Genomic DNA, 22,545 nt, shown 5'->3' with positions numbered 1-22,545 from the left:
TTTTGTCCTGAACTGGCTAAACTACTGAGTTCTGATTCTTTCACTAGTTGTGAATTTATGAAAAATCAATTAGGTGTTTTAATTATGATGGTCAAGCCGGCTATTGCTACCTTATCTTATGTTTTTATTTTTAATTTGTTGTCGGTTTTTTTAAAATATAGGTAATAATTATTAAATAAAAAAAATAACAACTTGTCTTTTATTTAAAGCACTTATTAATAATGCATTATTAATATATTATTGTTATTATTATTCCTAAATTGTAGTTTAATATAATAATTATAAATAAACACAAACAAATAAAAAAAGCAAAATTAAATTAATAATTATTTACTATAGGTATATTTATTCATATTTCGAATAATTTTTCGATTCTCTCGATAAATAATAATAGTTGATTATTCTTATCATACGAGCAGACGATTTTAACTTCGAGTGATTTTTCGAGAGATTCACTCGATTATGAAAATGTCTCGATTACTAATCATTCGATTATCGAAATCATTCGATTATGCCCATCACTACTTATAATCTATTAATTATATTTCTATCATAAATATTAAAAAAAAAAATTAATTAAAAGAGTGAAGCGCTCTCTAGTTATTAAATTTCTTAATTTATCGAAAGACTAAAGTCTGTCTATCTTATACATATACCTTGGTCCATTGTATTATTTAAAGATGTTGCACTTAAATCAATTTAAGATTACGTTTACTAGTGATCAACATCTTATCAGTTAATTGGCCTTCATTCCGCACGCGCAAAAATGTTAGTTTGTATTGATATCACTGCCAGAGGCCATGAACTATGAGCATGTAATAATAAGAAAACGCACTTCAATAATATTTTAGTGATGGTTAATAAATTACGTTTAACTTTTCGTTAGCATAATTTCTTATAGTGAATGTCTTTAATCATACTTTTTATTTGACTTTGCATCGTAACGTTGATGTTTTTTTTTCTAAGACTAAGGTAATCTATCATACTTAATAGCTTTAATTTGTACGATTACTACACCAAAATAGTCTAAAAGTTTTTATCAAAATAGTCTTATATTAACTCAACAGAATTCGTCTAACTTTGAAGCTTAATAAAATTATAAAAATTCAGACTTACAATAAATTAGCCTTCTTAAAAAATGTCATAATTTAAAAAGTTGATTTATATAATTTAATTAAATATTCTAGTAAAAAAATCAACCGGAAATCAAAAAATATCTTCATTTTGGGTTAACTTCTCTAATAAATCTCTTAAATTGATTCTATTTCAACTGTAACATGTTAATAAAAGCCATTAGTTTCTTAATAAATTTAAAAGTAAGCTAGAAGATAATTTTATGTTTGAACTACTATTGAATCATTTTAAAAATATCAAAAAGTTATAATTACCTTAAAAGCTACTAGAATTACAAAAAAAAATTAATTCATTTTTCATGATTTATCAAATGCAAATGTCAAAATTGTTTATAATGCTAATGCCTAATATCAAGCTTTAATTCAATTATTGAAGATTATTTTTTCAAAAGTTTTAAATACTTGTTATATTTTCTGATTTTGAAGCAGAAATAGAAATTATTTTATTTTGTTAAAATAAGACTTAAAAATGTAATATTCATTTTTCTAAACTCTACCAACACAATTTGTAATTTTATTGAAATTTGTACTTGATTAGTTTTTTTATGTTCTAATTTTTACTTACTATTAATATATATTTAGTCTGATTTTTACTATTTTAGCTTAATGAAGTACTATAAAAGAAGACTTATAAATGTATATTTTAACTGTCATGTAACTAATGTTGAACATTGAGTCTTTCAAAACTTGGCCGTGGCTAGGCAAGCATTATGGTTGCCTGCTCGGTACTATTATTATTTTGGACTTTGGTCTCAATAAAGTTGACTTTGGGTCAAGATTATACTTCTCAATGGGCAGTTCATATCGAAGGAGGTTTAAAATTAGCCAAACAAATATCAGAAAAACATGGATTTCATATTATTGGAGAGGTAAGTTTTACAGTAATTATAAAAAAAATTTAGCTTCATTGTATTGTACAATTTGATCACTTGAATATTAATTTAAAACTAAAAAAATATTAAAAATATTTAACTCAAAGAGCCATAAAAGAATTACTGGAAAAAATAAATAAAATGTTTATTAATACATATATATATATACATATATATAAATTATATGTAATTATTATTACCATGTATGATAATAGTATTTAAAATGCATTTTTATTGGTGTACAGCTTGTCATATTGATGAATAAAAATACAATTTTTTGGAACATTTTATATTTTTTTATAATAATAAGATAATTTTCTATATAATCTTTATATTTAAAAATTAATGTATTTCCATCTGTCCAGTGTTTTTTTACTAATAATTAATTTTATTTGTCTGGCCAAATATTATTTCTTTATTTTATAAGTTTTATTATAGATTAAATACCCATGAACTTATAATATATGTATTTATTCAGTTATAAAATGTTATGTAATACATAAAGTGATTGATTTTCGCCAAGGCACTCATTTTCTCAGAAACTATAAGAAATTTTAGTAAAGAGAAAAATTATTTAATTAAAAAATACACAATTATATAAAATTAAATTATTTTTTTTATCTCTTCAGGATTAAAGTACCCTTTAAGTATTATCTTTATCTTAAATCAGGATTAAGTATTATCTTCAATGTAAAGCTGTGAAAGTGATAATTATACTATGATGTTATTTTTCGTTCCTATCATCACTTTTTAGCTCTCACTGGATTTATTTATTTTAAATGATATGTCAAAAAATCACAAATTGTATCTACTTGATGATTTTACTTTTAAAAATTTGAAGTTATTTTCTCATTTCTTGTATATGATGAAGAAAATCCATCAAAAATTACTAGTTTACTAACTTAATAAGCTGTTAATGGTCTTGGTCTGATTGTTTCCAAGTTTCCTCTTGGTAGTTGCAAAATAACCGAATTCCCTATTGTTGTTATAATTGTTGAACCCATCTCAACTCGCCGTTGATATTTATCATTGTTATCCTGAATATTAAAAAAAATGTATAAACAGTACTAAAAATGTAAAGTGTTTCATTCCTTTATTCAAAAAACTAATATTTAATTGGTAATTTTTTTTCTAGAATTTTATAAACAAATGAAATTTAACTTTTAACAATGCATATTTTTCTGGTATTTCAATATTTTATTAAATGAAGTACTGTATGTTTTTATTGAAAAACACTTCATTATTCCATTTTTTCTAACTTTAGCTTATGTAAAGCTGAGAAAGTATTCATTTTACTATGAAATATTTTTTAAATTTTTGTGCCTGTTACCACTTTTTTCAGTTCTCACTGAACCAATTTATTTCAACAATACAACCCCCACAAATGGAGAAAATTTCCTGAAAAACAATAATTTTTAAATTAGTGAATTTCAACTATTTTTAAACATTTTAGCTTCTATGCGAAGCTGAGAAAGTATTAATTTTACAATGTTTTTTTTTGTGTCTGTTACCACTTTTTCTCAGCTCTCACCGAACCGATTTCTTTCAATGATACGTCAAAAGATCACAAATCATATCTAGTCGAAGACATTACCCTCAAAAATTGAAAAAATTTCCCTCGTTTCCCGTAAATGGGGGAAATTTCCAAAAAAATTACAAATTTAAAAATCGCTAATTATCGAAAAATTTTTTACTTTAAATTGACATAACTTTTTCAAAAATGAACAAATTAATATAATTTTTTTTTTTTATAGATGCTTGATGTCTACCTATCATTTGGTATATTTTTTTTTATAAATTTAACCATTTACCAGCCCATAGGGGGGGATTCAAAATGACAACTTTTTCACAAAAATTAACTTCTTCAACTTAACTTTTGAAAGTGTTCCAGAAATACTGACATTTTTATATATATCTTAAATTAAAGCTAATGTAATATACTTTATTATGAAAAAATAAAATTTCTGACTTTATTTTGTCTTCACAATGAAAATAGCTACCGTATGATATTTTTGTGTTAAAATTCTCGATTTTATATTTTATATTTTTAACTTTAAAATGTTATAACTTTTTGAAAAATGTATGAATCAATACAATTTTTTTATAAGAAATAATATTTATATACTTCTTTAATTCGACATACTTTTTTTTTAAATTGGACCATTTCCTTTAATACATGGGGGGTTCAAAACATAAAAATTCATATAGAAAGTAGAACTTTTTCAACTTAATTTTTGAAAGTGTTCCGGAAAAACTGACACTTATATATATATATCTTAAATTAAAGCCTATGTAAAATACTTTAATATTAAAAAAAAAATGTTGGACTTTATTTTGTCTTAATGGTGAAAGTAGCTACCGTATTCAAAAATATGCTATTTTTGTGTTAAAATTCTTGGTTTTGTATTTTATTTTATTATAAGGGGTTTACACTGATTTTCATAAATATTATATAAATCTGATTCTTTTTGAGTTAGAAAAAAATGTTTAACTCGTTTGATTTTTATCTCATTTAAATTCAATAACTTCAATAAATATCAAGGATCCTATTACTGTAGTCTCCTCTCCTGAGAAGAAATTCATTATAAATATTATTTTACTGTGTGGTTTTTTTTTTGTAGCTATCATTTATTTTTTCAGCTCTCACTTAACCTACTTTATTGACAAATTTTTTTTTTTTAATTAAACACTATCTACAGATTTGCATCGAAGCGTTTTTTATGATAGTGATTTTAATCACTGTCAGATATCATCTATACTGGACCCAACTATGCCATGACCCCACTGTGCTGGGTTTTTTTTCTTCTTACAATTGTCAAAATATTTTAATAAATAGATGAATCAAAACAACTTTTTTTTTCATAAATACCTAAGTATTTCCCTTTTAATATATATTGAAAATTTGATCCTTTATCTGCTCAAAAGATTATTGTAAATTATGGTAAAAAAAGTATTTTCAACAATTATAATATTTTGAGGTATATTTATTTATAAAAATTTTAAAGAGGAATTTTTCAATCTTTAAATTTTATGTCTTTAAATAGATATAATTTGGTTTTATTATATTGTTTAATATGTATTTATTGATAATTTTTGTTTAGTAAAAGCTATAGTATACAGGGTGATTTTTTTATCATAACCCACTCAATTACTTACAGAATAATAATAATTTAAACATTTTTTTTTATTATTATCTTTAGTTACACATTATTCTTGAATTATTAACTATGTAATACTTTTTAAGTTCATCCCTTATGCCTGGTAAGGGTGTCAACTTTGTTTTTTTAAATGGTAACTCATATTTTTAATTTAATAAAATGTTTGAGTTTTTAATTCAATAGTAAATGGCATTTGAATTTTTAATAAAACTTAATTTGTTTATTAGATATAAACATTTAAAGTTTAAAATTTTTGAGTTAATATATAGGTATAATACACAAGGGATTACAAATACAGGTAGCTAATTGGTTTTTTATGACATCGATATTAGCAGGTACACAGCATTGTTATTATCAATGATAGTAAGGTACATTGTTGCGAGTTTATAAATACACTAACTGACAATACAAAAAGTATATCTATTGATAGTCATAATTGATAATAAACAATTCGTGACTGTGATAGCAATATCATAAAAAACCAATTAGCTACCTGTATTTGTAATCCCTTGTGTATTATACCTATATATTAACTCAAAAATTTTAAACTTTAAATGTTTATATCTAATAAACAAATTAAGTTTTATTAAAAATTCAAATGCCATTTACTATTGAATTAAAAACTCAAACATTTTATTAAATTAAAAATATGAGTTACCATTTAAAAAAACAAAGTTGACACCCTTACCAGGCATAAGGGATGAACTTAAAAAGAATTTCATAGTTAATAATTCAAGAATAATGTGTAACTAAAGATAATAATAAAAAAAAATGTTTAAATTATTATTATTCTGTAAGTAATTGAGTGGGTTATGATAAAAAAATCACCCTGTATATTATACACTATATATAATAGTAGTGATAACTAACACAAAAAATATAAATAAATAAATGCACATAATGATAAAATTAATACCTTTTAAGCTATGCATCATAGCTAAAATATTATTAGATAAATTACAAAAAATTACTTATGAGCTATTACATTTTAATGATGTAAAAAATGGCTAGTTTTCTGTATAGTCATAGTTTGCATGAGGACTGTATGTGCTTAAATTCTCAAAATACATTAGTATTAAATTAATGTATTATCACAAATAAATTGTGTTTTTAAAGGGTTTGATTTGGTAATTTTAGTAGAAAAACTCATTTCTGGTATTTTAACTTCTAAAAACGAATATTGCTTCAACAGGCAATTTCTTTAAACTAAATCATGTTGTTATGCTACACTTTAAATATTCATTAAAACATACAAATAAAAATAATGTTAATTTTTGCAACACACTTAACTGCACATTAAATGTATATCAACTTATTATAAATAATAACAAACACATTTATAGCTCATTCCAGTTTTTAATAAAAATTTATTATTACATTTAAAAATAAAAATGTATAGTTAATTAAATTATTTAACTATATTTTAGATATTTCCAGATTACTATCATTTAGAACACAGACACATATCAAAGCGATCAGCTAACCCAGGTCTTGAATATCATGAAAAACTTATTTCTGAACAAAATGTAAGTATAATTTTAGTTAAATTTTAAGTTATATAAATTTAAGTTAAAGAATAATATTTTCATCTGATTAATTACAATAAAACTATAATTAAAAACATTTATATTTTGCTTATAACTAAATACCTAAATTATTTTTTCTATACATATGGTTTTTTTCAAAGAAAATATAATAAATACATTTTTGTTATTCTTATTTTGCATAATGAATACTTATAAATAATTAATATTTTTTATGCTTAAGTTATATTATATAGCCTTACTTTTAACTGCATATCTAAGTTTCGATTTTAGTGGCTTTAGTGGTTTTATAATTGGTGTTCTTGGTAATAATAATTTGTTTTTCTGCATATTTTTGAGTGATGGTACATAATTTTCTTTAGAAGAATTTATTTCTGGTGTTGTGGTTATTAAAGTTTGATTTGTAATTTTTGAAACTTCACTTATTTTATGATTATCAAAACTCATTAAAATTTCATGAAGGTTTTCACTTTGGTTAAAGTAGGATGTATTTTGTTGGTTTTGAAAGACATAATAACTTAATATTGATGAAATATACTCTATATATTGAGCAAATATTTGAAACACTTGATCATTATTCAGTTGTTGTGATTGAGCATTAGCAAAACACTAAAAATAAACAATTTATAAAATTTTAGTGATATATTTACCAAAAAAAATATCATTCCCTTAACTATTGCAAACCTTCAATATAGCTTGGTTTACTCGAAATTGTTGGAACATCAAATTTTTTCTCTGGTCACTAGAATTCCTATTTTATGTTTTATTATATTTCTTGGATAACCTGATGTTTTTTACTTTTAAATAAACAAGTTAAACTGTATAACTTAACCACAATATTACAATAATAGTTGTCCTAGTATTTCTTGGAAATCAGAATGTATTTACTTTATTGATGTGCCTGGAGTTATACTCATTAAATTTAATTTTAATATAAATTTATTGTAGGAACCATGTCCCTAGTCAATGTGATTTAGCAGACACTCAAGTTATTAATGACCTATGATTTCAAGCAGTGTCTGTTATAGTCAATTCTCCGATGGGTGACTATTTGGGAATTTTAATAATTTTAAAAAAAAAAAAAAAAATGTTCCTAGTGTTAAAGGCAACAAGAATCACTTTATTTCACCCTTTCTCACTTTAAATACACTAGTTCAATGTATTAGCTAGTGTTAATTGACCCATTGTTTGTATTAAAAAATAATAAATCATATTTAATTTTCTGTAGACCATATCTAGTGACCGAAATAATTTTGGTTATTCAAATTTTTGTATTGTATCTATTAATTAGTTGACCTTTATCATTTAGTTTTATTTAATTATGTTACACTTATTTATTTTTATTTATTTATTTATGTTATTATTGAAGAAACTGAAAGAATTATGAAATTGTCATTAAAACCTTATTCAAATTTAAAATTTAAAAAAAAAAAATTTTATCAGTTCATTTTTTAAAGCTTTTTTAATGTTAAATTTTAAGTTCAATTATGGTCAAAATTGGTATTGTAATATTTTTTATTTCTGTAATAGTTTTTTAACATAAATAAATAAATTAAAAATATTTGATATAGATGAACTGATTTATTAGATATAAGAAAAATTTCAAAAAATTGAAATTATTTCAGTTCATAGCTATTCTGTATACTATATAATATCTCACAGAAGAAATTTGATAAAGATAAATTGAAACAATCATTAATCTTTTTTTTTTATCATTAAATTTTGGCAGAAACTATTAATTCTGAACAAAATGTATTATTAATGAAAAAATTCTCAAAAAAAAAGAAAAATCATTCATATCAAATTTTTGGAACAATAAACTGTATATATATATATATTTATTTTATATATATAATTTAATCACCTATTAAAATAAAGTTGATTATTATATCACTAGTCACTCATTTTCTCTTCAAATTATAATAATAATGTTTAGAAAATTAGCATTGTTTTTTATATATTAGTCGATTTATCAGCTATTATTTACTTTTTAAATTTATTCATTATACTTTATATGAATGTCAACTTTATTTTTTAAATGGCAACATACATGTTTTACTAGCTAATAAAATAAGAACTAATATATATAATTCTATTTAATATATATAATTGTATAACTAATATATTAAAAAAAAGGTAAGTTTGAATTTTTTTTTTAAATTGTTGACCCATATTTTTGGTAATCATTGTCGTTTTAAAATATGGACTGTAAGTGAAGTGCTGGTATGACAATAATTATCATCGTATTTATTGGGCGCACCTCATCTTTTGCCTAGGTATAAAAACGTTAATAACTTTCGAAATCTGATCCAAAAGTTGATAACAACCAGTCATTTTCTTAATTAGATAATTTTTTATTTTATTAGCTAGTTAAATATGTATATTACCATAAAAATATTAAAGTTGACATCTCTATAAGGTATAAGGGATGAATTGAAAAAGTAACTGATAAATTAAGAAATATATGATACTAAAATAAACCATAAAATAATTTTCTTAATACAATTATTATTTCAAGAGAAATTTTTAAGATAGAATTAAAAGAATATATAACAATGTCTTTAAGATATTACCTTTGACAGTAATTAAAAAATTACAAGAAATATTTTGTTTGTTTAATGTAAACATTAAAAATGATAAAAAAATCAATATTGTTTAGTCATATATCAAAAAATAAAACAGCATGTTAAATAAAGAACTATGAGAACATAAGTATGTAAATCCTGAATTACCTTATTTAGATGATATTTTTTACTGTGTTATACATTAATTTAATTCATTGATTTAAAATAATTTGAAAAAATAAAGGAAGACAAATTCAATTATTAATAATCAAATATTATCTACTGTAATATAATTTATATTATGAATGTTCCAAATTTTATGTAAACAATATATTATGATTTTTTTGTCATTAAAAATATTCAAAAAATGTTTTAGTAGATGTATGAAATTTTTAGAGATTTTCTTTTTATATGTTTACATAGAAAAATTTACTTCCTTAAATATCAAAGTAAAGTAATTACCTGACAGGTTAATACTGCAAACGAGCAAATAAACAACAATTGAGTATTTTTCATTTTGTTTATTGTAATTTAGTGTACTAATTTTAATATAATGATTCAAACTATAAAAAATCTTATATTAAAATATTAAAAGATAGAAAAAAGTATTTATAGTCCAATTAATCTTTGCGACCTTGATTTTATAAATGTTTTTAATTTCTAATTGATGACTAGATAACTATGAGATTGTTTATTTTTATTTATCTAAATGTGTGATTAGAAAATCATCATAATAGTAGTTAAGTCATGTACTATTTTTGTAAAATATGATTAACAATCTATTGATTTTGTTTTTTACAGGTTAAATGGGCAAAACAACAAAAACTACTAATTAGATCAAAAAGAGATTTTATAGCATTTAATAGAGATAATGGTAACCCAAAAAGATATTCAATAAAAGGAGGATTAAATGATCCGAAATGGCCAAAAATGTGGTATTTGGTTAGTAGTTATATAAATAATAAATCTATGGTTAAAACAAAGTTAAAAATATTGTATTTTCAAATTACATATACAAGGTATTCCAGCCTGTTCTGACAAATCCCATAACTTTTGATCCAGTAAATGTATTTTGTTACATTTTTTTCATAAAACTTGTCAAAGTATAGAACTAAAAAATGTAAATAAAATCGAAATTGTTATTTTATAGAGTTGATTACAAGAAATAACTTTATAGCAAAATGTTTTCTTCATATTTTGTAGTTAAATTTTTAAAAAAATTTTGATGGTTTGTGAAAGTTTGAACTTTTTTGTATTAATATTATCAAACATTGGTTTAACCTCACCAGAGAAGAATAAATGTAACACAATATTTATAATATAAACATTATCTATCTGGTAAAATTTTCATAATATTCTTAATAAATTTTAGTGTTCTATGTCAATCTATTCACATACCTCAAAGGGGTTAAAAATTGACAAAAAGGGGTAGAAATATAGATTCTTTTTGTATGTATCTTTTTAAGTGTTAAAGGTAACAAAAGATATTTAGAATGAAACTTGTAAGGAAAAATGTCAGCAAAATTTAAGGTTATACGTTTTTTTATTAACCTAAGCGTAAAATTAAAAAAAAATTTTTTTTTCATTTTATAGTACATAAAATAAGCTTTAATTTGATATATGTTTAAAGGACGCAGTATTTCCGAAACATTTTCAAAAAATTATTTTTTTAATTTATTATCATTATTTTTTAAATATTGAGAATACATTAAAATTTCATATTATTAAATATATTTAAATGTAAAAAGTAAAAAAACCATTTAAAATGCATGATCTTCCAAATAATATGTAATATTTGTTATCGAACATAATATTCATTGTAGTATAAGTAAGGTTGCCTTAGTTATATTTTAAATATTAGCTTTTTTTTATGAAAAAAACTACATTAAGGTTTTTATTTTAAGTAAGTAAAAAATAATTAACTATATAGTTATTATTTTTTTGTATCTGAATATATAACACACTTATGAATTACTACAAAAACAAGGTATATTTTACTAAAACATTTAAAAATACTTAAACTCCTAAACTTCTTTGCTTTGGACACCTATAATAAATACCCAACTTATTGATTACTGTAAGTATACTACTCCAAAACAAATAGTTTAAGATCAATATTATCAAATCATATTGCAATATGATACAATAACCACACATGCATGTATTTTATTATCCAACTCTTCCATATACACTGCAAAGACATATGCATTGTATGAAAGTCAAATAGGTCTGGATTTACCTTCAAATACTATCATAATAAGTGATTCTTTTAGTGCCCTTTTATCTTCATTAAATGGCTTTCTAAAAAACTAATAGAACATGGTTTTTTTTCAAGTTTAAGCATTTCTTGTTTCTATAATATCCTTCTATATTCCTAGAATATAAATTAAAGTATTTTCATCACAATTCTAGAATAACATAAAATTGTTTAAACTGAAGAATTAGGATTGATAAAAATTTCAAGAGCAGTGAAAATTATGTAAATTTTTAAATCAAAGAATTTCTGTAGTGTTGTAAAATTTTATTAGAATACCTGGAATTTTGATATAATTATTAAATTGTATTATATAGCATACTATACTTTATTAATTTTTTTTTATATATTTATTATAATGTCATTTTATTAATAGATATATTTTAATTCAATAAATTGCTGGAATATTATTTTATCCTCCAAGCTAGTTATTTTTTGTACTTATTGTTATATCCTTTTATTAAACAAGTCTGTATATTAAATGTTCTGATAATAGAATCGTGGTAGAGATATTGATATGAATGTTCAAGGTGCTTGGGAGGAAGGAATTACTGGTAAAGGCTCTGTTGTAACAATTTTGGATGATGGATTAGAAAAAGATCATCCTGATTTAGTAAAAAATTATGTAAGTTTATTTTATTTAAATATATGATAAAGGTTATTTAACAGAAATACGCCTTAGATTTTTTTGGTTCCTCAAAAATTTGTTTTGTTCAAATTTTATTATATTTTTTAAAGTAAAATGAAAGTAGCTTGTTTAATAAGCTATTAAATTAAAAATAATTAATTCAAATATTTAATACATTTACTTGTTTTTTAAATTTATTTTAGTTAATATAATTTATAGTTATTTATAACAAATTGATATAATGTATTCATTGTATTTATACATAAAAATGAAGAACTGTGTGGCTGAGTCTGTAATGCAGTAGTGCCTGACGTGCACTGTTACTGGTTCAAGACTTAGTCACTAGTGGTAACTCCATTTACTAAGCATGACTTTAGTAATTGGAGTTGCTATTCCTCTCTCCAGTGACAGACTTACCAACTGTCCTGGAATTAAAAAAATTTAAAAATTTTTCTTTTGGAGGAAGTCTCAATGTCTTTTAGAAAGCATATAAAAAAGAATTATTTACAGGATCCATTAGCTAGCTATGATATGAATAGCAAAGATGAAGATCCAATGCCTAGGTATGATCAAATGGATACAAATCGGCATGGCACAAGATGTGCTGGTGAAGTAGCTGCTACAGCTAATAATTCCATGTGTTCTGTTGGTGTGGCTTATGGTGCCTCTATTGGTGGTGTACGAATGTTGGATGGTGATGTTACAGATGCAGTTGAAGCTCGTTCCTTGAGTTTAAACTCGCAACATATTCACATATATAGTGCTTCTTGGGGTCCAGATGATGATGGAAAAACTGTTGATGGACCTGGAGAATTAGCTACTCGAGCATTTTTAGAAGGTATATCTAAAGGTCGTAGCGGTAAAGGGTCTATTTTTGTATGGGCATCAGGAAATGGTGGCCGAGAGCATGACAATTGTAACTGTGATGGTTATACAAATGCAATATGGACATTAAGTATTAGTAGTGCTACTCAAAATGGTCATGTTCCTTGGTATTCAGAAGCCTGTAGTTCTACTTTAGCAACAACATATAGCAGTGGAAGTAACTTTGAAAGTCAAGTAAGTAAAATGGTTGTTTATGTTGATGATATTACTTCATTGTTATCAATTACTTTTATATATTTTTAAATTTAGATAATAACCACAGATCTTCATCATGATTGTACTAATAACCATACTGGTACATCTGCTTCAGCACCATTGGCAGCTGGAATAGTAGCTTTAGCTTTAGAGGCTAACAATGAATTAACATGGCGAGATATGCAACATATTGTGGTTTTAACTGCTAGACCTACACACTTATTGGCTTCAGACTGGGTTGTAAATGGAGTTGGTCGTAAAGGTAATGTTATTATATAGTTAAATAACTGCAATCATATTCATTATATTTTATAACTATTGGCAGTCTACCTAACTCAGTCATTAATATATTGTCTTTCAATGTGTAGGTACCAGTATTTGATTTGGTTGCCTTAAGTTAAATAGGTTTTCCCATTCTTTTTGGTAAAGGCAATCACTTTTAAGAGAGGATATTAAATACAAACATTAAAATCTCAAATCTGAAATTAACTTAATACACAATATTATACTATACCCAAATAAACTAATTACCAAATAATTTTATCCTTTTTCTTTTACTAATATTATGGATTTAGTCCAAAAAAATACTCTAGTTTATTCAAGTGATAATATAACTTTCAATACATATAGTAAGTCATTCTTTTGGATATGGATTAATGGATGCAACTGCAATGGTGAGATTGGCACGCCGGTGGAAAACTGTTCCAGCTCAACATGTTTGTAACATAACTGCTCAAGTTTTTGATAAGTATGTTAATATAAATTTCATATTATTACGTTAAGTTTATAAATTAATTTCATCATAATTAAATTTTTTTTATTTAGACCAGTTCCTGCTCGTAGTTCTGTGACTATACATCTGTTGGTTAAAGAGTGCAATAGAGTGAATTTTTTAGAGCATGTTCAAGCCAAGATATCATTATCAGCTAATAGACGTGGGGACATTAAAATAGATTTAACTTCTCCTAGTGGAACCCGTTCAACACTTCTTGCTCCAAGAACTCATGATAATTCTCATGCTGGTTTTCATGTTTGGCCTTTTATGACTGTACATATGTGGGGAGAACGTCCATTTGGTGTATGGCAATTGACTATACATAATGAAGGAAAGTTACTAGGTAAGCCTATGCTTTAAAAAAATTTTTTTTTATATATATAATAACTACAATATTAACTCGAAATGTTATTTATATGTAAGTAAAAATCAAAATCTACTATATTGCATAACCATTATAAATTTTGTTATCAATTTGGAATACTCATTATTTACTGAATATAAGAAGCTTTTTAATTAACAACCTTATTACTAACAAATTAATATGCTTTAGGTCGATCTTCTTTACATGAATGGTGTTTGATCTTATATGGTACTAAATTTTCTCCAAGGACTACAACATCAAATTATCCCATAGGGCCTATTCTAAAACAAACATCTCGACGAAATCAAAAAAATTCTAAAAAAATAAAACTTATTAGTCAAAATACAACTGCAGGCAATAAAAATATTTTAGTAAAACATGAGGAATCTAGTTTTAAACCTAATGTTCATTTTGTTCTTTTTCCTATACAAAATTCTTCTAAATTATCACCAACACTCTCAGATAATATTCAAATATACCCTAATAGTCATAAACTATATGGCTTACATAATGTGAATACCAAACCAGCGAAAAAAAATTTATCACCCAAAAGTAATACATCACCTTCAACAACAGGCAAGGAGATGCTTTAATTTTGTCTAAGCGTTTTATTCTTGGTAGTTATTATTATTATTTTTTTTTTTTTGTAGAACGCTGATTTTATGAATTCTACTTTATAATTATTTATTATTATATTTAATATCAATAATACCGTCAATTGCTGTAACCCTTAAACATACATATTATTTTTAAAGTATTTATTAGAAAGACATAATAAATTTTAACCCCCCTCCCCTTAAAAAAAATTTGATATGTAACTAATCTTTATTTAACAATTTTACACCTCAAATTCAATATCAAAGGTATAATAACTAAAATTTACATCACTTATGTTACCTTTTCAAAAGAATATCATAACTATTAAATATAATTTTTTACAAATGATTGCAAATTTAACTACACATCTTATCAATTTAATACTAAAAGTTGTTTATATCATAGCTTTTAATACAAACATTTAAAAGCTATCAAATTATTTATTAAAAGCAAGTACAACTAGTATAAGAAATAGTATAGTCAAATGTTTTCTAAAGGGAGAGTTTAGCCAACTTATAATGAATTAGAAAGAAAAAATATAAAAGATATTAATATTAAACAAAATTAACCAAATTGCAAACCTTCATTATAGCAATTTTTATTTATATGACTAATTATTTAATATATTTGTTCCGTTTTTATAATACAGCTTAAATTTGTAGTTGTCTATTAGTAGTTCATAATTTTAGACTTGTATTTAGTTATTATGTAAGTTTTTGATTTGAAAGATATATAGTGCTGTGGCATGTAATTAATACTAATTTTTAATTTTAATTCTTTATTGTTCATGATTGCTACCACCTTCTCATCTGATAAGGTTAATTAACTAAAAGTGCTGTGGAATACACGGTTAATTACTTGTATTTTTATTGATGCTAGAATAATATTAATGCATGTTAAAAAAAATAAAAAAAATTTTTATACAATTTTTTTTTTTTAATTTTTAGCTACTTTAACTGACTGGGAAATGGTATTCTATGGTACAATATTGCCACCTACAGATGTGTCACAAACTCTTCTGACTTCAATTCGCGTGAACAATAATATAACAGTAGATGAATATAGTGAAAATAGTATAAAATCAGGAAACTGTCGTGTGACTACTACATCATGTTTAGGTTTGTTATTGTTTTTAAGCAAAATGCTTATTCCTGATATTTCTTAACAAAGTAATCTTAGAAGAAAAGTAAGTTGTCTTCCTAAAAAGTGCCATAAAAATACAGATATCTATTAAGAAAATATCAGATTAAATGTTATATTCATAAATTAAGAATATTGTCTTTAAGAATTGTGATACGCCAAATTCAGGTTTCAAATTTAAAAAAAAATATTGAACATAGGTTAGATTTAATTAAAGAATATTTTAGTTTATATTTCATTTTTAAATAAAATATAAATAAATATATATATATATATATATATATATATATATATTTATTAAATATATGATAATTGTTCTTATCAAAATCATTTATTATTACATTATTACAATTGCTCTTGATATTAAGACTTAGGTAAGTCATAATGATATAAGAAATCTAATAATTTTTGCATTCTTGAACTAAATTAAAAGCATATATTTGATTATTTGTATTGTACAATAAAATACACCTTTAGCATATTCTAAAAAAAAAACAAAAAAAAATAAAATTATAACAAAATGATTTTTTAATTTTTTGTATCATTGTGACTTAGTATGTATATGAATCTACTTTAAAATTTTAATTGATGTATTCAATAAAACACTTGTTCAAAAAAATTAAAAATTATGATAATATGTTTGTTATTTCAAAAATATTTTTCTCTAAACATGGACTGAATGAATAAAACATGTATTAAATTAGAAACATTAAAAAAAATGTTTAACTTTTTTTATTTAATTATAGTAAATTATTTTTAAACTACTTTTACAATAAAAATAAAAAATCATACATGTCTCATATCAAATTTTTCATCCAGTGCATGAAAAAAAATTTGAATTATCTATTTTGGTTTTATTAATATGCTTTTTATGTCATATATTTAATCTGTTGTGTACAATCAATTAAATTTTATAGTTTTAGCAATTAAAATTCCCCTGAATTAGTGTTCCTAATTATTTGCTTAATATCTGTGATATCTCACATAAATTATCTTTAGTTGTCATTTTAATTATAGTAAAATATAAACTAGAAAAAATATTATTAACATTTATTTAAATGAATAATGTTAATTTGCTCAAAAAAAATTGTTATAAAAATTTGGTATTTCATATTTTTGCGTTAAAAAATATTTTTTCTGGAATGACAAAAAATCCTTAATGTGATAGTTTTTCCATTAAAACTTAACACCATATTTTATATAGAATGTTCTTCAAATTACAATTATGAATTGTATATTTATAAATTGTTTTTATTTCTTGTTTTCTTCTTTCTTTTCCACTATACTAGATTGTTTAATCTACAATTGCATGATATATTATTATTAATAACAATAAACAAATGAATTAAATATCATAATTATTTAACTACTTAATCTGTTTGTTATATTTTTAACACTTGCTAGTAAAAAAAAAAATTGTAATTAAAAAATTTCAACTTGTACTTTAGAGTTTCAAATAGTTTAAACTTTGTATTCAAACTGAAACGTTGTTCTAATTTGAATTTGATTCAAATAAGCACATTTCTAAACAAAAAATGATCGTTTTCTTTCATTATAAATATATTGTAATAGATTTTTTAGAGTTTGAAAAATTATAAATTTTATCAATAAATGTAATAATTTTGCCTAAGAAAATTTTTAATATAGTGTCTTCTTATATGAGTTTTATCAATATTGTTTGCCTAACTGTTGTTTTTAAGTAAATTATAATAACTTGCTAATTGACCACTATAAAATCAAATTCTGATTATATTTGTAAATGAAAAATGTGTAAATATTAAATAAATAAGTTTAAATTAAAATATGTTTAGCTTATTAATAATTATTATCTTAATAAATTTTTATCTTATTCTGGTTTAATATTTTGAGAATATCCAGTTCTAATAATAATGATATATTAATATAAACCTATAAATTATTTTATATAAAAATTATCACTGCTTAGATTTTCTAGAATATTTCTATTAAAGCTAGTTGTTTGTGGATAACATTTTATCATCAAACTTGAATGTCTATATAAACTTGAATAAACAATTAAGTTTTAAAAAAAAGTTATACTGTTTGAAATCAGTCGTGTTCTGAATGTATTAAAGGTTTCATGGATTTTTGTATTATTTATAATATTTACTTATTATAATTCATTTCTTCAGTTTTCTGCTGACGTTTTGAGGTGATAATCATACAGTATAGTTACAACCTCGGCCTGTAAATATTTTTAATATCAGCTGTTTGAGATGTCATATATCTGTGTGTATTTCAAATTATATTCCTATGTTCATTCTAATATTTTTATAATGACTTAATACATAGGATATATCAAGTCATTAATAATTTAATAAAATAATGTGTACTAAATGTTCTGTAATCTATTTATTACTAATTATGGAATACTTAATCTTTAGTTGGAAAATTTAATTGAAAAATTTTGTTTATTTTCCAGAACTGTTAAATTTTTTTGAAAAAAGACTTAATATATGTACTGTTATTTTTTTTTAAGTTTACATCCAAATCTATTTATTTATAATCAATATAGTTAATTTTTTTATTGATTTTTGGGTGATATAGTTTTTATTGCCCAAAACCATTATCATAAAAACATTTCAATATTTAAACTATAATAAAATTTTCTGTATTTCATAAGATATTTGTTTAACTCTAAACAAATTATTCAATTTTTTAGTTATTATTTTAAACTTTTTTTTTAGCCCGGAGGCTAATAAGTTATATTTATATGTATATGACATAATATATCATATTTATTATATAGGCTATGGATTATAGATTGTATATTATACTATTTTATTATTACAATTAAAATGAATTAATCATTCTAAATTAGCAAAAAGGATTTAAATGTTTATATTAATATATCTGTATGTATAGCTGTTAATATATAGTTTCATATCAAACATGTAATCATGTATAATTATTATGAACTGTACAAAAGTATTAATAATTCATAGTTAAATTTTAAAAGGGAACCGTTATTCTTTATTTTAATTTTGAATAATCGAATTTTTATCTTAATAAATACAAATTATATAGCTATTCTATTTTCGGCATTAAAAAAAAAAAAATGAAAGAATTTAAAGTTATAAAAAAAGTTTCATGTTGCAATTATTCTTTTTATTTTCAGTAAATTCTTGTTTTATTAGGTACACAATATATTATCTGTAAAGTTAAATATCTCTGTAGTAGTTTCATGAATGGAATGTTTATGTTTATATTATGTATTTTTAAAATAATGCCAAAACAATCAGCAGAATAAAATTCTTTTATTCTGTATAAATAATCAATAAACTAAAATTTAGTCATTGTATTGTGTGATTTAAAAATTTCCAGTTAAACTTAATAAAGATAAACACTTTTAATTAATAGTTCTTCTTTTATTTATCTATTTCATCAATTATTCTATTTGAAAAAATGTTTACGAAATTTTCAATTTAATAAACGTTTTTTTAGTTGTTACACTTAAGGTGATTTAGGAAATTAAAATTATTATCATTCTTCCTTTTAAAATATTTAATTACTTTAGTCGGAAATTTTTTTATAATTAAAATTACATTAAAAAATGTATACATATATAGAAAATTACCTAAAATATGGTTATGGTATAATAAACATATCAGTGTTCTTAAAAACATTTATTAATACTATACGTGATAACTTATGTTTCAGTGTTAGGAACATAAATATAGTTTTTGGGAAGATTAAATGAACCATTTTGAGGCTTCATACTACATATTCATATTTTAATTCAATATTGCTTGTTGGAATTGCTCTATTCATGATGCGAAAGGCTTAATTAGTTACTTTTAAGGTTAAGTTTAGGACTTAATAATATTTTGAAACTGAAAAATTTTATGTCATAATTGAATTCAATCGCATCTCTCACATTTAAATGCAATCTAAAACTGAAATCTAATTTAAAGTTATACTATACATAGTAATAACTAGGCAAATAAATATATATTTATTTATCTATAAAAACATGTGAAAATTTATACTAAAACAAATATTTTTTAAGTTTCTTGACGTTTTATATAATCCGTCGTTTTCGATGACACAATTAAGAATTTTATTCTGGGGGAGCGTGGATAGACCTAAGAAAAATTTTTATTGCCTTTTCCAAACAAAAATAAGTTATATCTTCAATTGTCAATATTATTATTCTGTGAACTAGCTATCTTGTTCACCCTTAATTACGTTTCTGTTTGGTTTATAATAAAATAATTTTATATGGATAAAAAATAAGTAATTCACCATGTAATAAAATGTGGTAAATTCAACCATGTATGAATTGCATTCTAATATCAATTGGGTGCTTGTGGTGAGTGTATCACAGCTTTGTTTTAAACATGCACAATTCTGTATTTGTATTAGAGTATAATTACTTATCGACTCTTTGTGATTTCCAGAATGTTTACGAGAATACAAAATTTATCACGGAAAATGTTATGATAAATGCCCTCCTAGAACGTACCAAGAGAACTACTACGGTCTTTGCGCTGATTGTCATTATTCATGCTATAAATGTAACGGACCAAATGATTACCAATGCACAGTATGTTGGGAAGATGCTGAATTAATACATACTCTAGGTCAAACTTTTTGTTATCCAAAATCGATAAAAAGATTGTTAGATGATCGAACATGGCATACTTATTCCACAATTTTATTAATAATTAATATAATTTTATTACTAGTATTTTTCAAATGTAAGTTTTGTATGAGCAATAATAATTTAACAGATATTGCAAACTATAGATTAGCTAACCAAATTGATGGTGATGACTAAAGAGCGATTAAAATTCTCATTTCGGTTTTTTCTGCAAATAATTACTCTTAATAGATAAATTTAGAAGATACTTAAAATTTAATTTAAAATAAATTTATTTTATTTAATTCTGTTAAATTTAAGGAATATTTTTTAAAAGTATCAAATTTCATTATGTTAAATTTTTAGTACTAATTACCTTGATTTAGAAAATTTACTCTAAAATATTATTTAAAAACTGTTATTTTAAAAGCTTTTTTTTTGTAACTTCAAACAAATTATTTTAATAAAATATATGATTTGAATTTACTGTAAGTGACGAATCAAAGCTCAGTGCTAAGAATGTCAACCTTGTGATTTAATTACCACTTTTCAGAATAATCATAGTTGATTGAATGACTATTGGATAATGTAAATAAAATGTTATTTATTTTTTATAAATGAAAAAATATATATTTATTTATACCAATAATAAAATTCATAGATAAGATTAATTTTTCTTTTTTAAATTTAATACTGACGCATTCATAAACTCTTATAGAGAAGAGAATCAGATTTGAATATGCAATTGAAGGGTACAAAATAATGTCCAATTTTTTCAAAATTCATATTTTATATTTCCTTATAAAGAATAATTAATTTTGTAGTTTAATGTGACTATATTGGCATAATTATACCCGAAATAAGTTATTGTTAAGTAAATGAAGAACTTTATATTTAAAGATTAGTTCAAAAATTATTTAGTTTTTTGCATTTCTTAAATAATTAAAAAATTATGGTGGTAATCGTTTATTGGACCCTTCAATTAAACTAGACAACTTGTTTGAGCTTATTATTTTTTATTATTTACGATATCTGGAAACATGATATTTCATTTTAAATATACAAAGGGGGTCAAATGCCCCTTTGATTTTTATTTGTATTAATATTCATAATCGTGTATTATAATTATTTTTTTTTAAATTAAAATAAAAAAAAAATTTCTCTATAAAGTTATATTATAAATGATAGGATTAAGAGAATTATTTTCCATTGATTAATGACTGTTTGTTTTTTAATAATCAAATTTATAGACGCTTATTTTTCAAAATAATACATATAACTTCCAAGAAATCTTTCATTTATAATTTTTTTCTGCAGAGTCTATAAGCGCCTATTAAAATAACATTTTATTTTTATTTTTCGCGGAACAAATTCGTAATTGAGCTAAGCTCCTTCTTGTCGCACCTATGGCTAGGTTTCTAAAAAAACACGGTTTTCTGGATAAGAACCCCATCTTCCCTATCATCAAAATTGGATCAGTTGAACGAACAATAAAATCAAATATTTGTCCTTTCCATGAAAAATGTATGCCCTTGGAAATACCTCACTTTTATTATTATTATTTTTTAGATATGCGACGTAGCATTATTCATGACTATTTCGTCATTTTATTTATTTACGGGATGAAACCTAATGGAATAAAATCCTATACCAACCCAACCCAATGTTTATGAAGTAATAGTAGAGTAGACGTCTCGGACAAATTTTTAAAATCGTAACTTAACACTTACATAATATGATGTTATGACACATGAGTTATTTCATTTTGTATATCATGTTGTAAGACATCATATTTTTAACCCTGCTTCTGACATCCTTCTTTCTCAAAATTAATAT

The 22,545-nt window shown here is 22.9% G+C and overlaps 2 protein-coding genes across 5 annotated transcripts; one reads left to right on the top strand and one right to left on the bottom strand.

Moving 5' to 3' along the window:
• Nucleotides 1-710: 710 nt before the first annotated feature.
• On the top strand, nt 711-21,380 carry LOC126903308 (furin-like protease 1). Of its 2 annotated transcripts, XM_050681440.1 has the most exons (12): nt 711-972; nt 1,736-2,002; nt 6,591-6,689; nt 10,073-10,213; nt 12,022-12,150; nt 12,664-13,212; nt 13,288-13,495; nt 13,864-13,981; nt 14,059-14,351; nt 14,562-14,948; nt 15,917-16,087; nt 20,528-21,380. In XM_050681440.1, exons 2-12 carry the CDS (start codon nt 1,844-1,846, stop codon nt 20,905-20,907), a joined length of 2,634 nt encoding a protein of 877 aa, XP_050537397.1. In that variant the 5' UTR covers nt 711-972; nt 1,736-1,843; the 3' UTR covers nt 20,908-21,380. The 2 variants fall into 2 exon arrangements, with proteins under 2 accessions (XP_050537397.1, XP_050537398.1); XM_050681441.1 differs by lacking the exon at nt 14,562-14,948 and having other exon boundaries at nt 730-972.
• LOC126903327 (uncharacterized) lies at nt 3,176-9,864 on the bottom strand. Of its 3 annotated transcripts, none has more exons than XM_050681472.1 (3): nt 7,392-8,061; nt 6,950-7,316; nt 3,176-3,403 (listed from the first exon to the last, which is right to left on the bottom strand). In XM_050681472.1, the coding sequence occupies exons 1-3, from the start codon at nt 7,428-7,430 to the stop codon at nt 3,369-3,371; spliced, it is 441 nt and encodes a 146-aa protein (XP_050537429.1). In that variant the 5' UTR covers nt 7,431-8,061; the 3' UTR covers nt 3,176-3,368. The 3 variants fall into 3 exon arrangements, with proteins under 3 accessions (XP_050537429.1, XP_050537428.1, XP_050537430.1); XM_050681471.1 differs by lacking the exon at nt 7,392-8,061 and adding an exon at nt 9,734-9,864 and having other exon boundaries at nt 3,189-3,403; XM_050681473.1 differs by lacking the exons at nt 3,176-3,403; nt 7,392-8,061 and adding exons at nt 6,562-6,678; nt 9,734-9,864.
• Nucleotides 21,381-22,545: the final 1,165 nt, after the last annotated feature.

Source organism: Daktulosphaira vitifoliae, unplaced genomic scaffold (assembly GCF_025091365.1).
Source record: "Daktulosphaira vitifoliae isolate Bord-2020 unplaced genomic scaffold, ASM2509136v1 Scaffold_3, whole genome shotgun sequence".
Lineage (NCBI taxonomy): Eukaryota > Metazoa > Arthropoda > Insecta > Hemiptera > Phylloxeridae > Daktulosphaira > Daktulosphaira vitifoliae.
The sequence above is the reverse complement of the archived record's forward strand: the minus strand, read 5'-3'. Positions and strand labels throughout refer to the sequence as shown.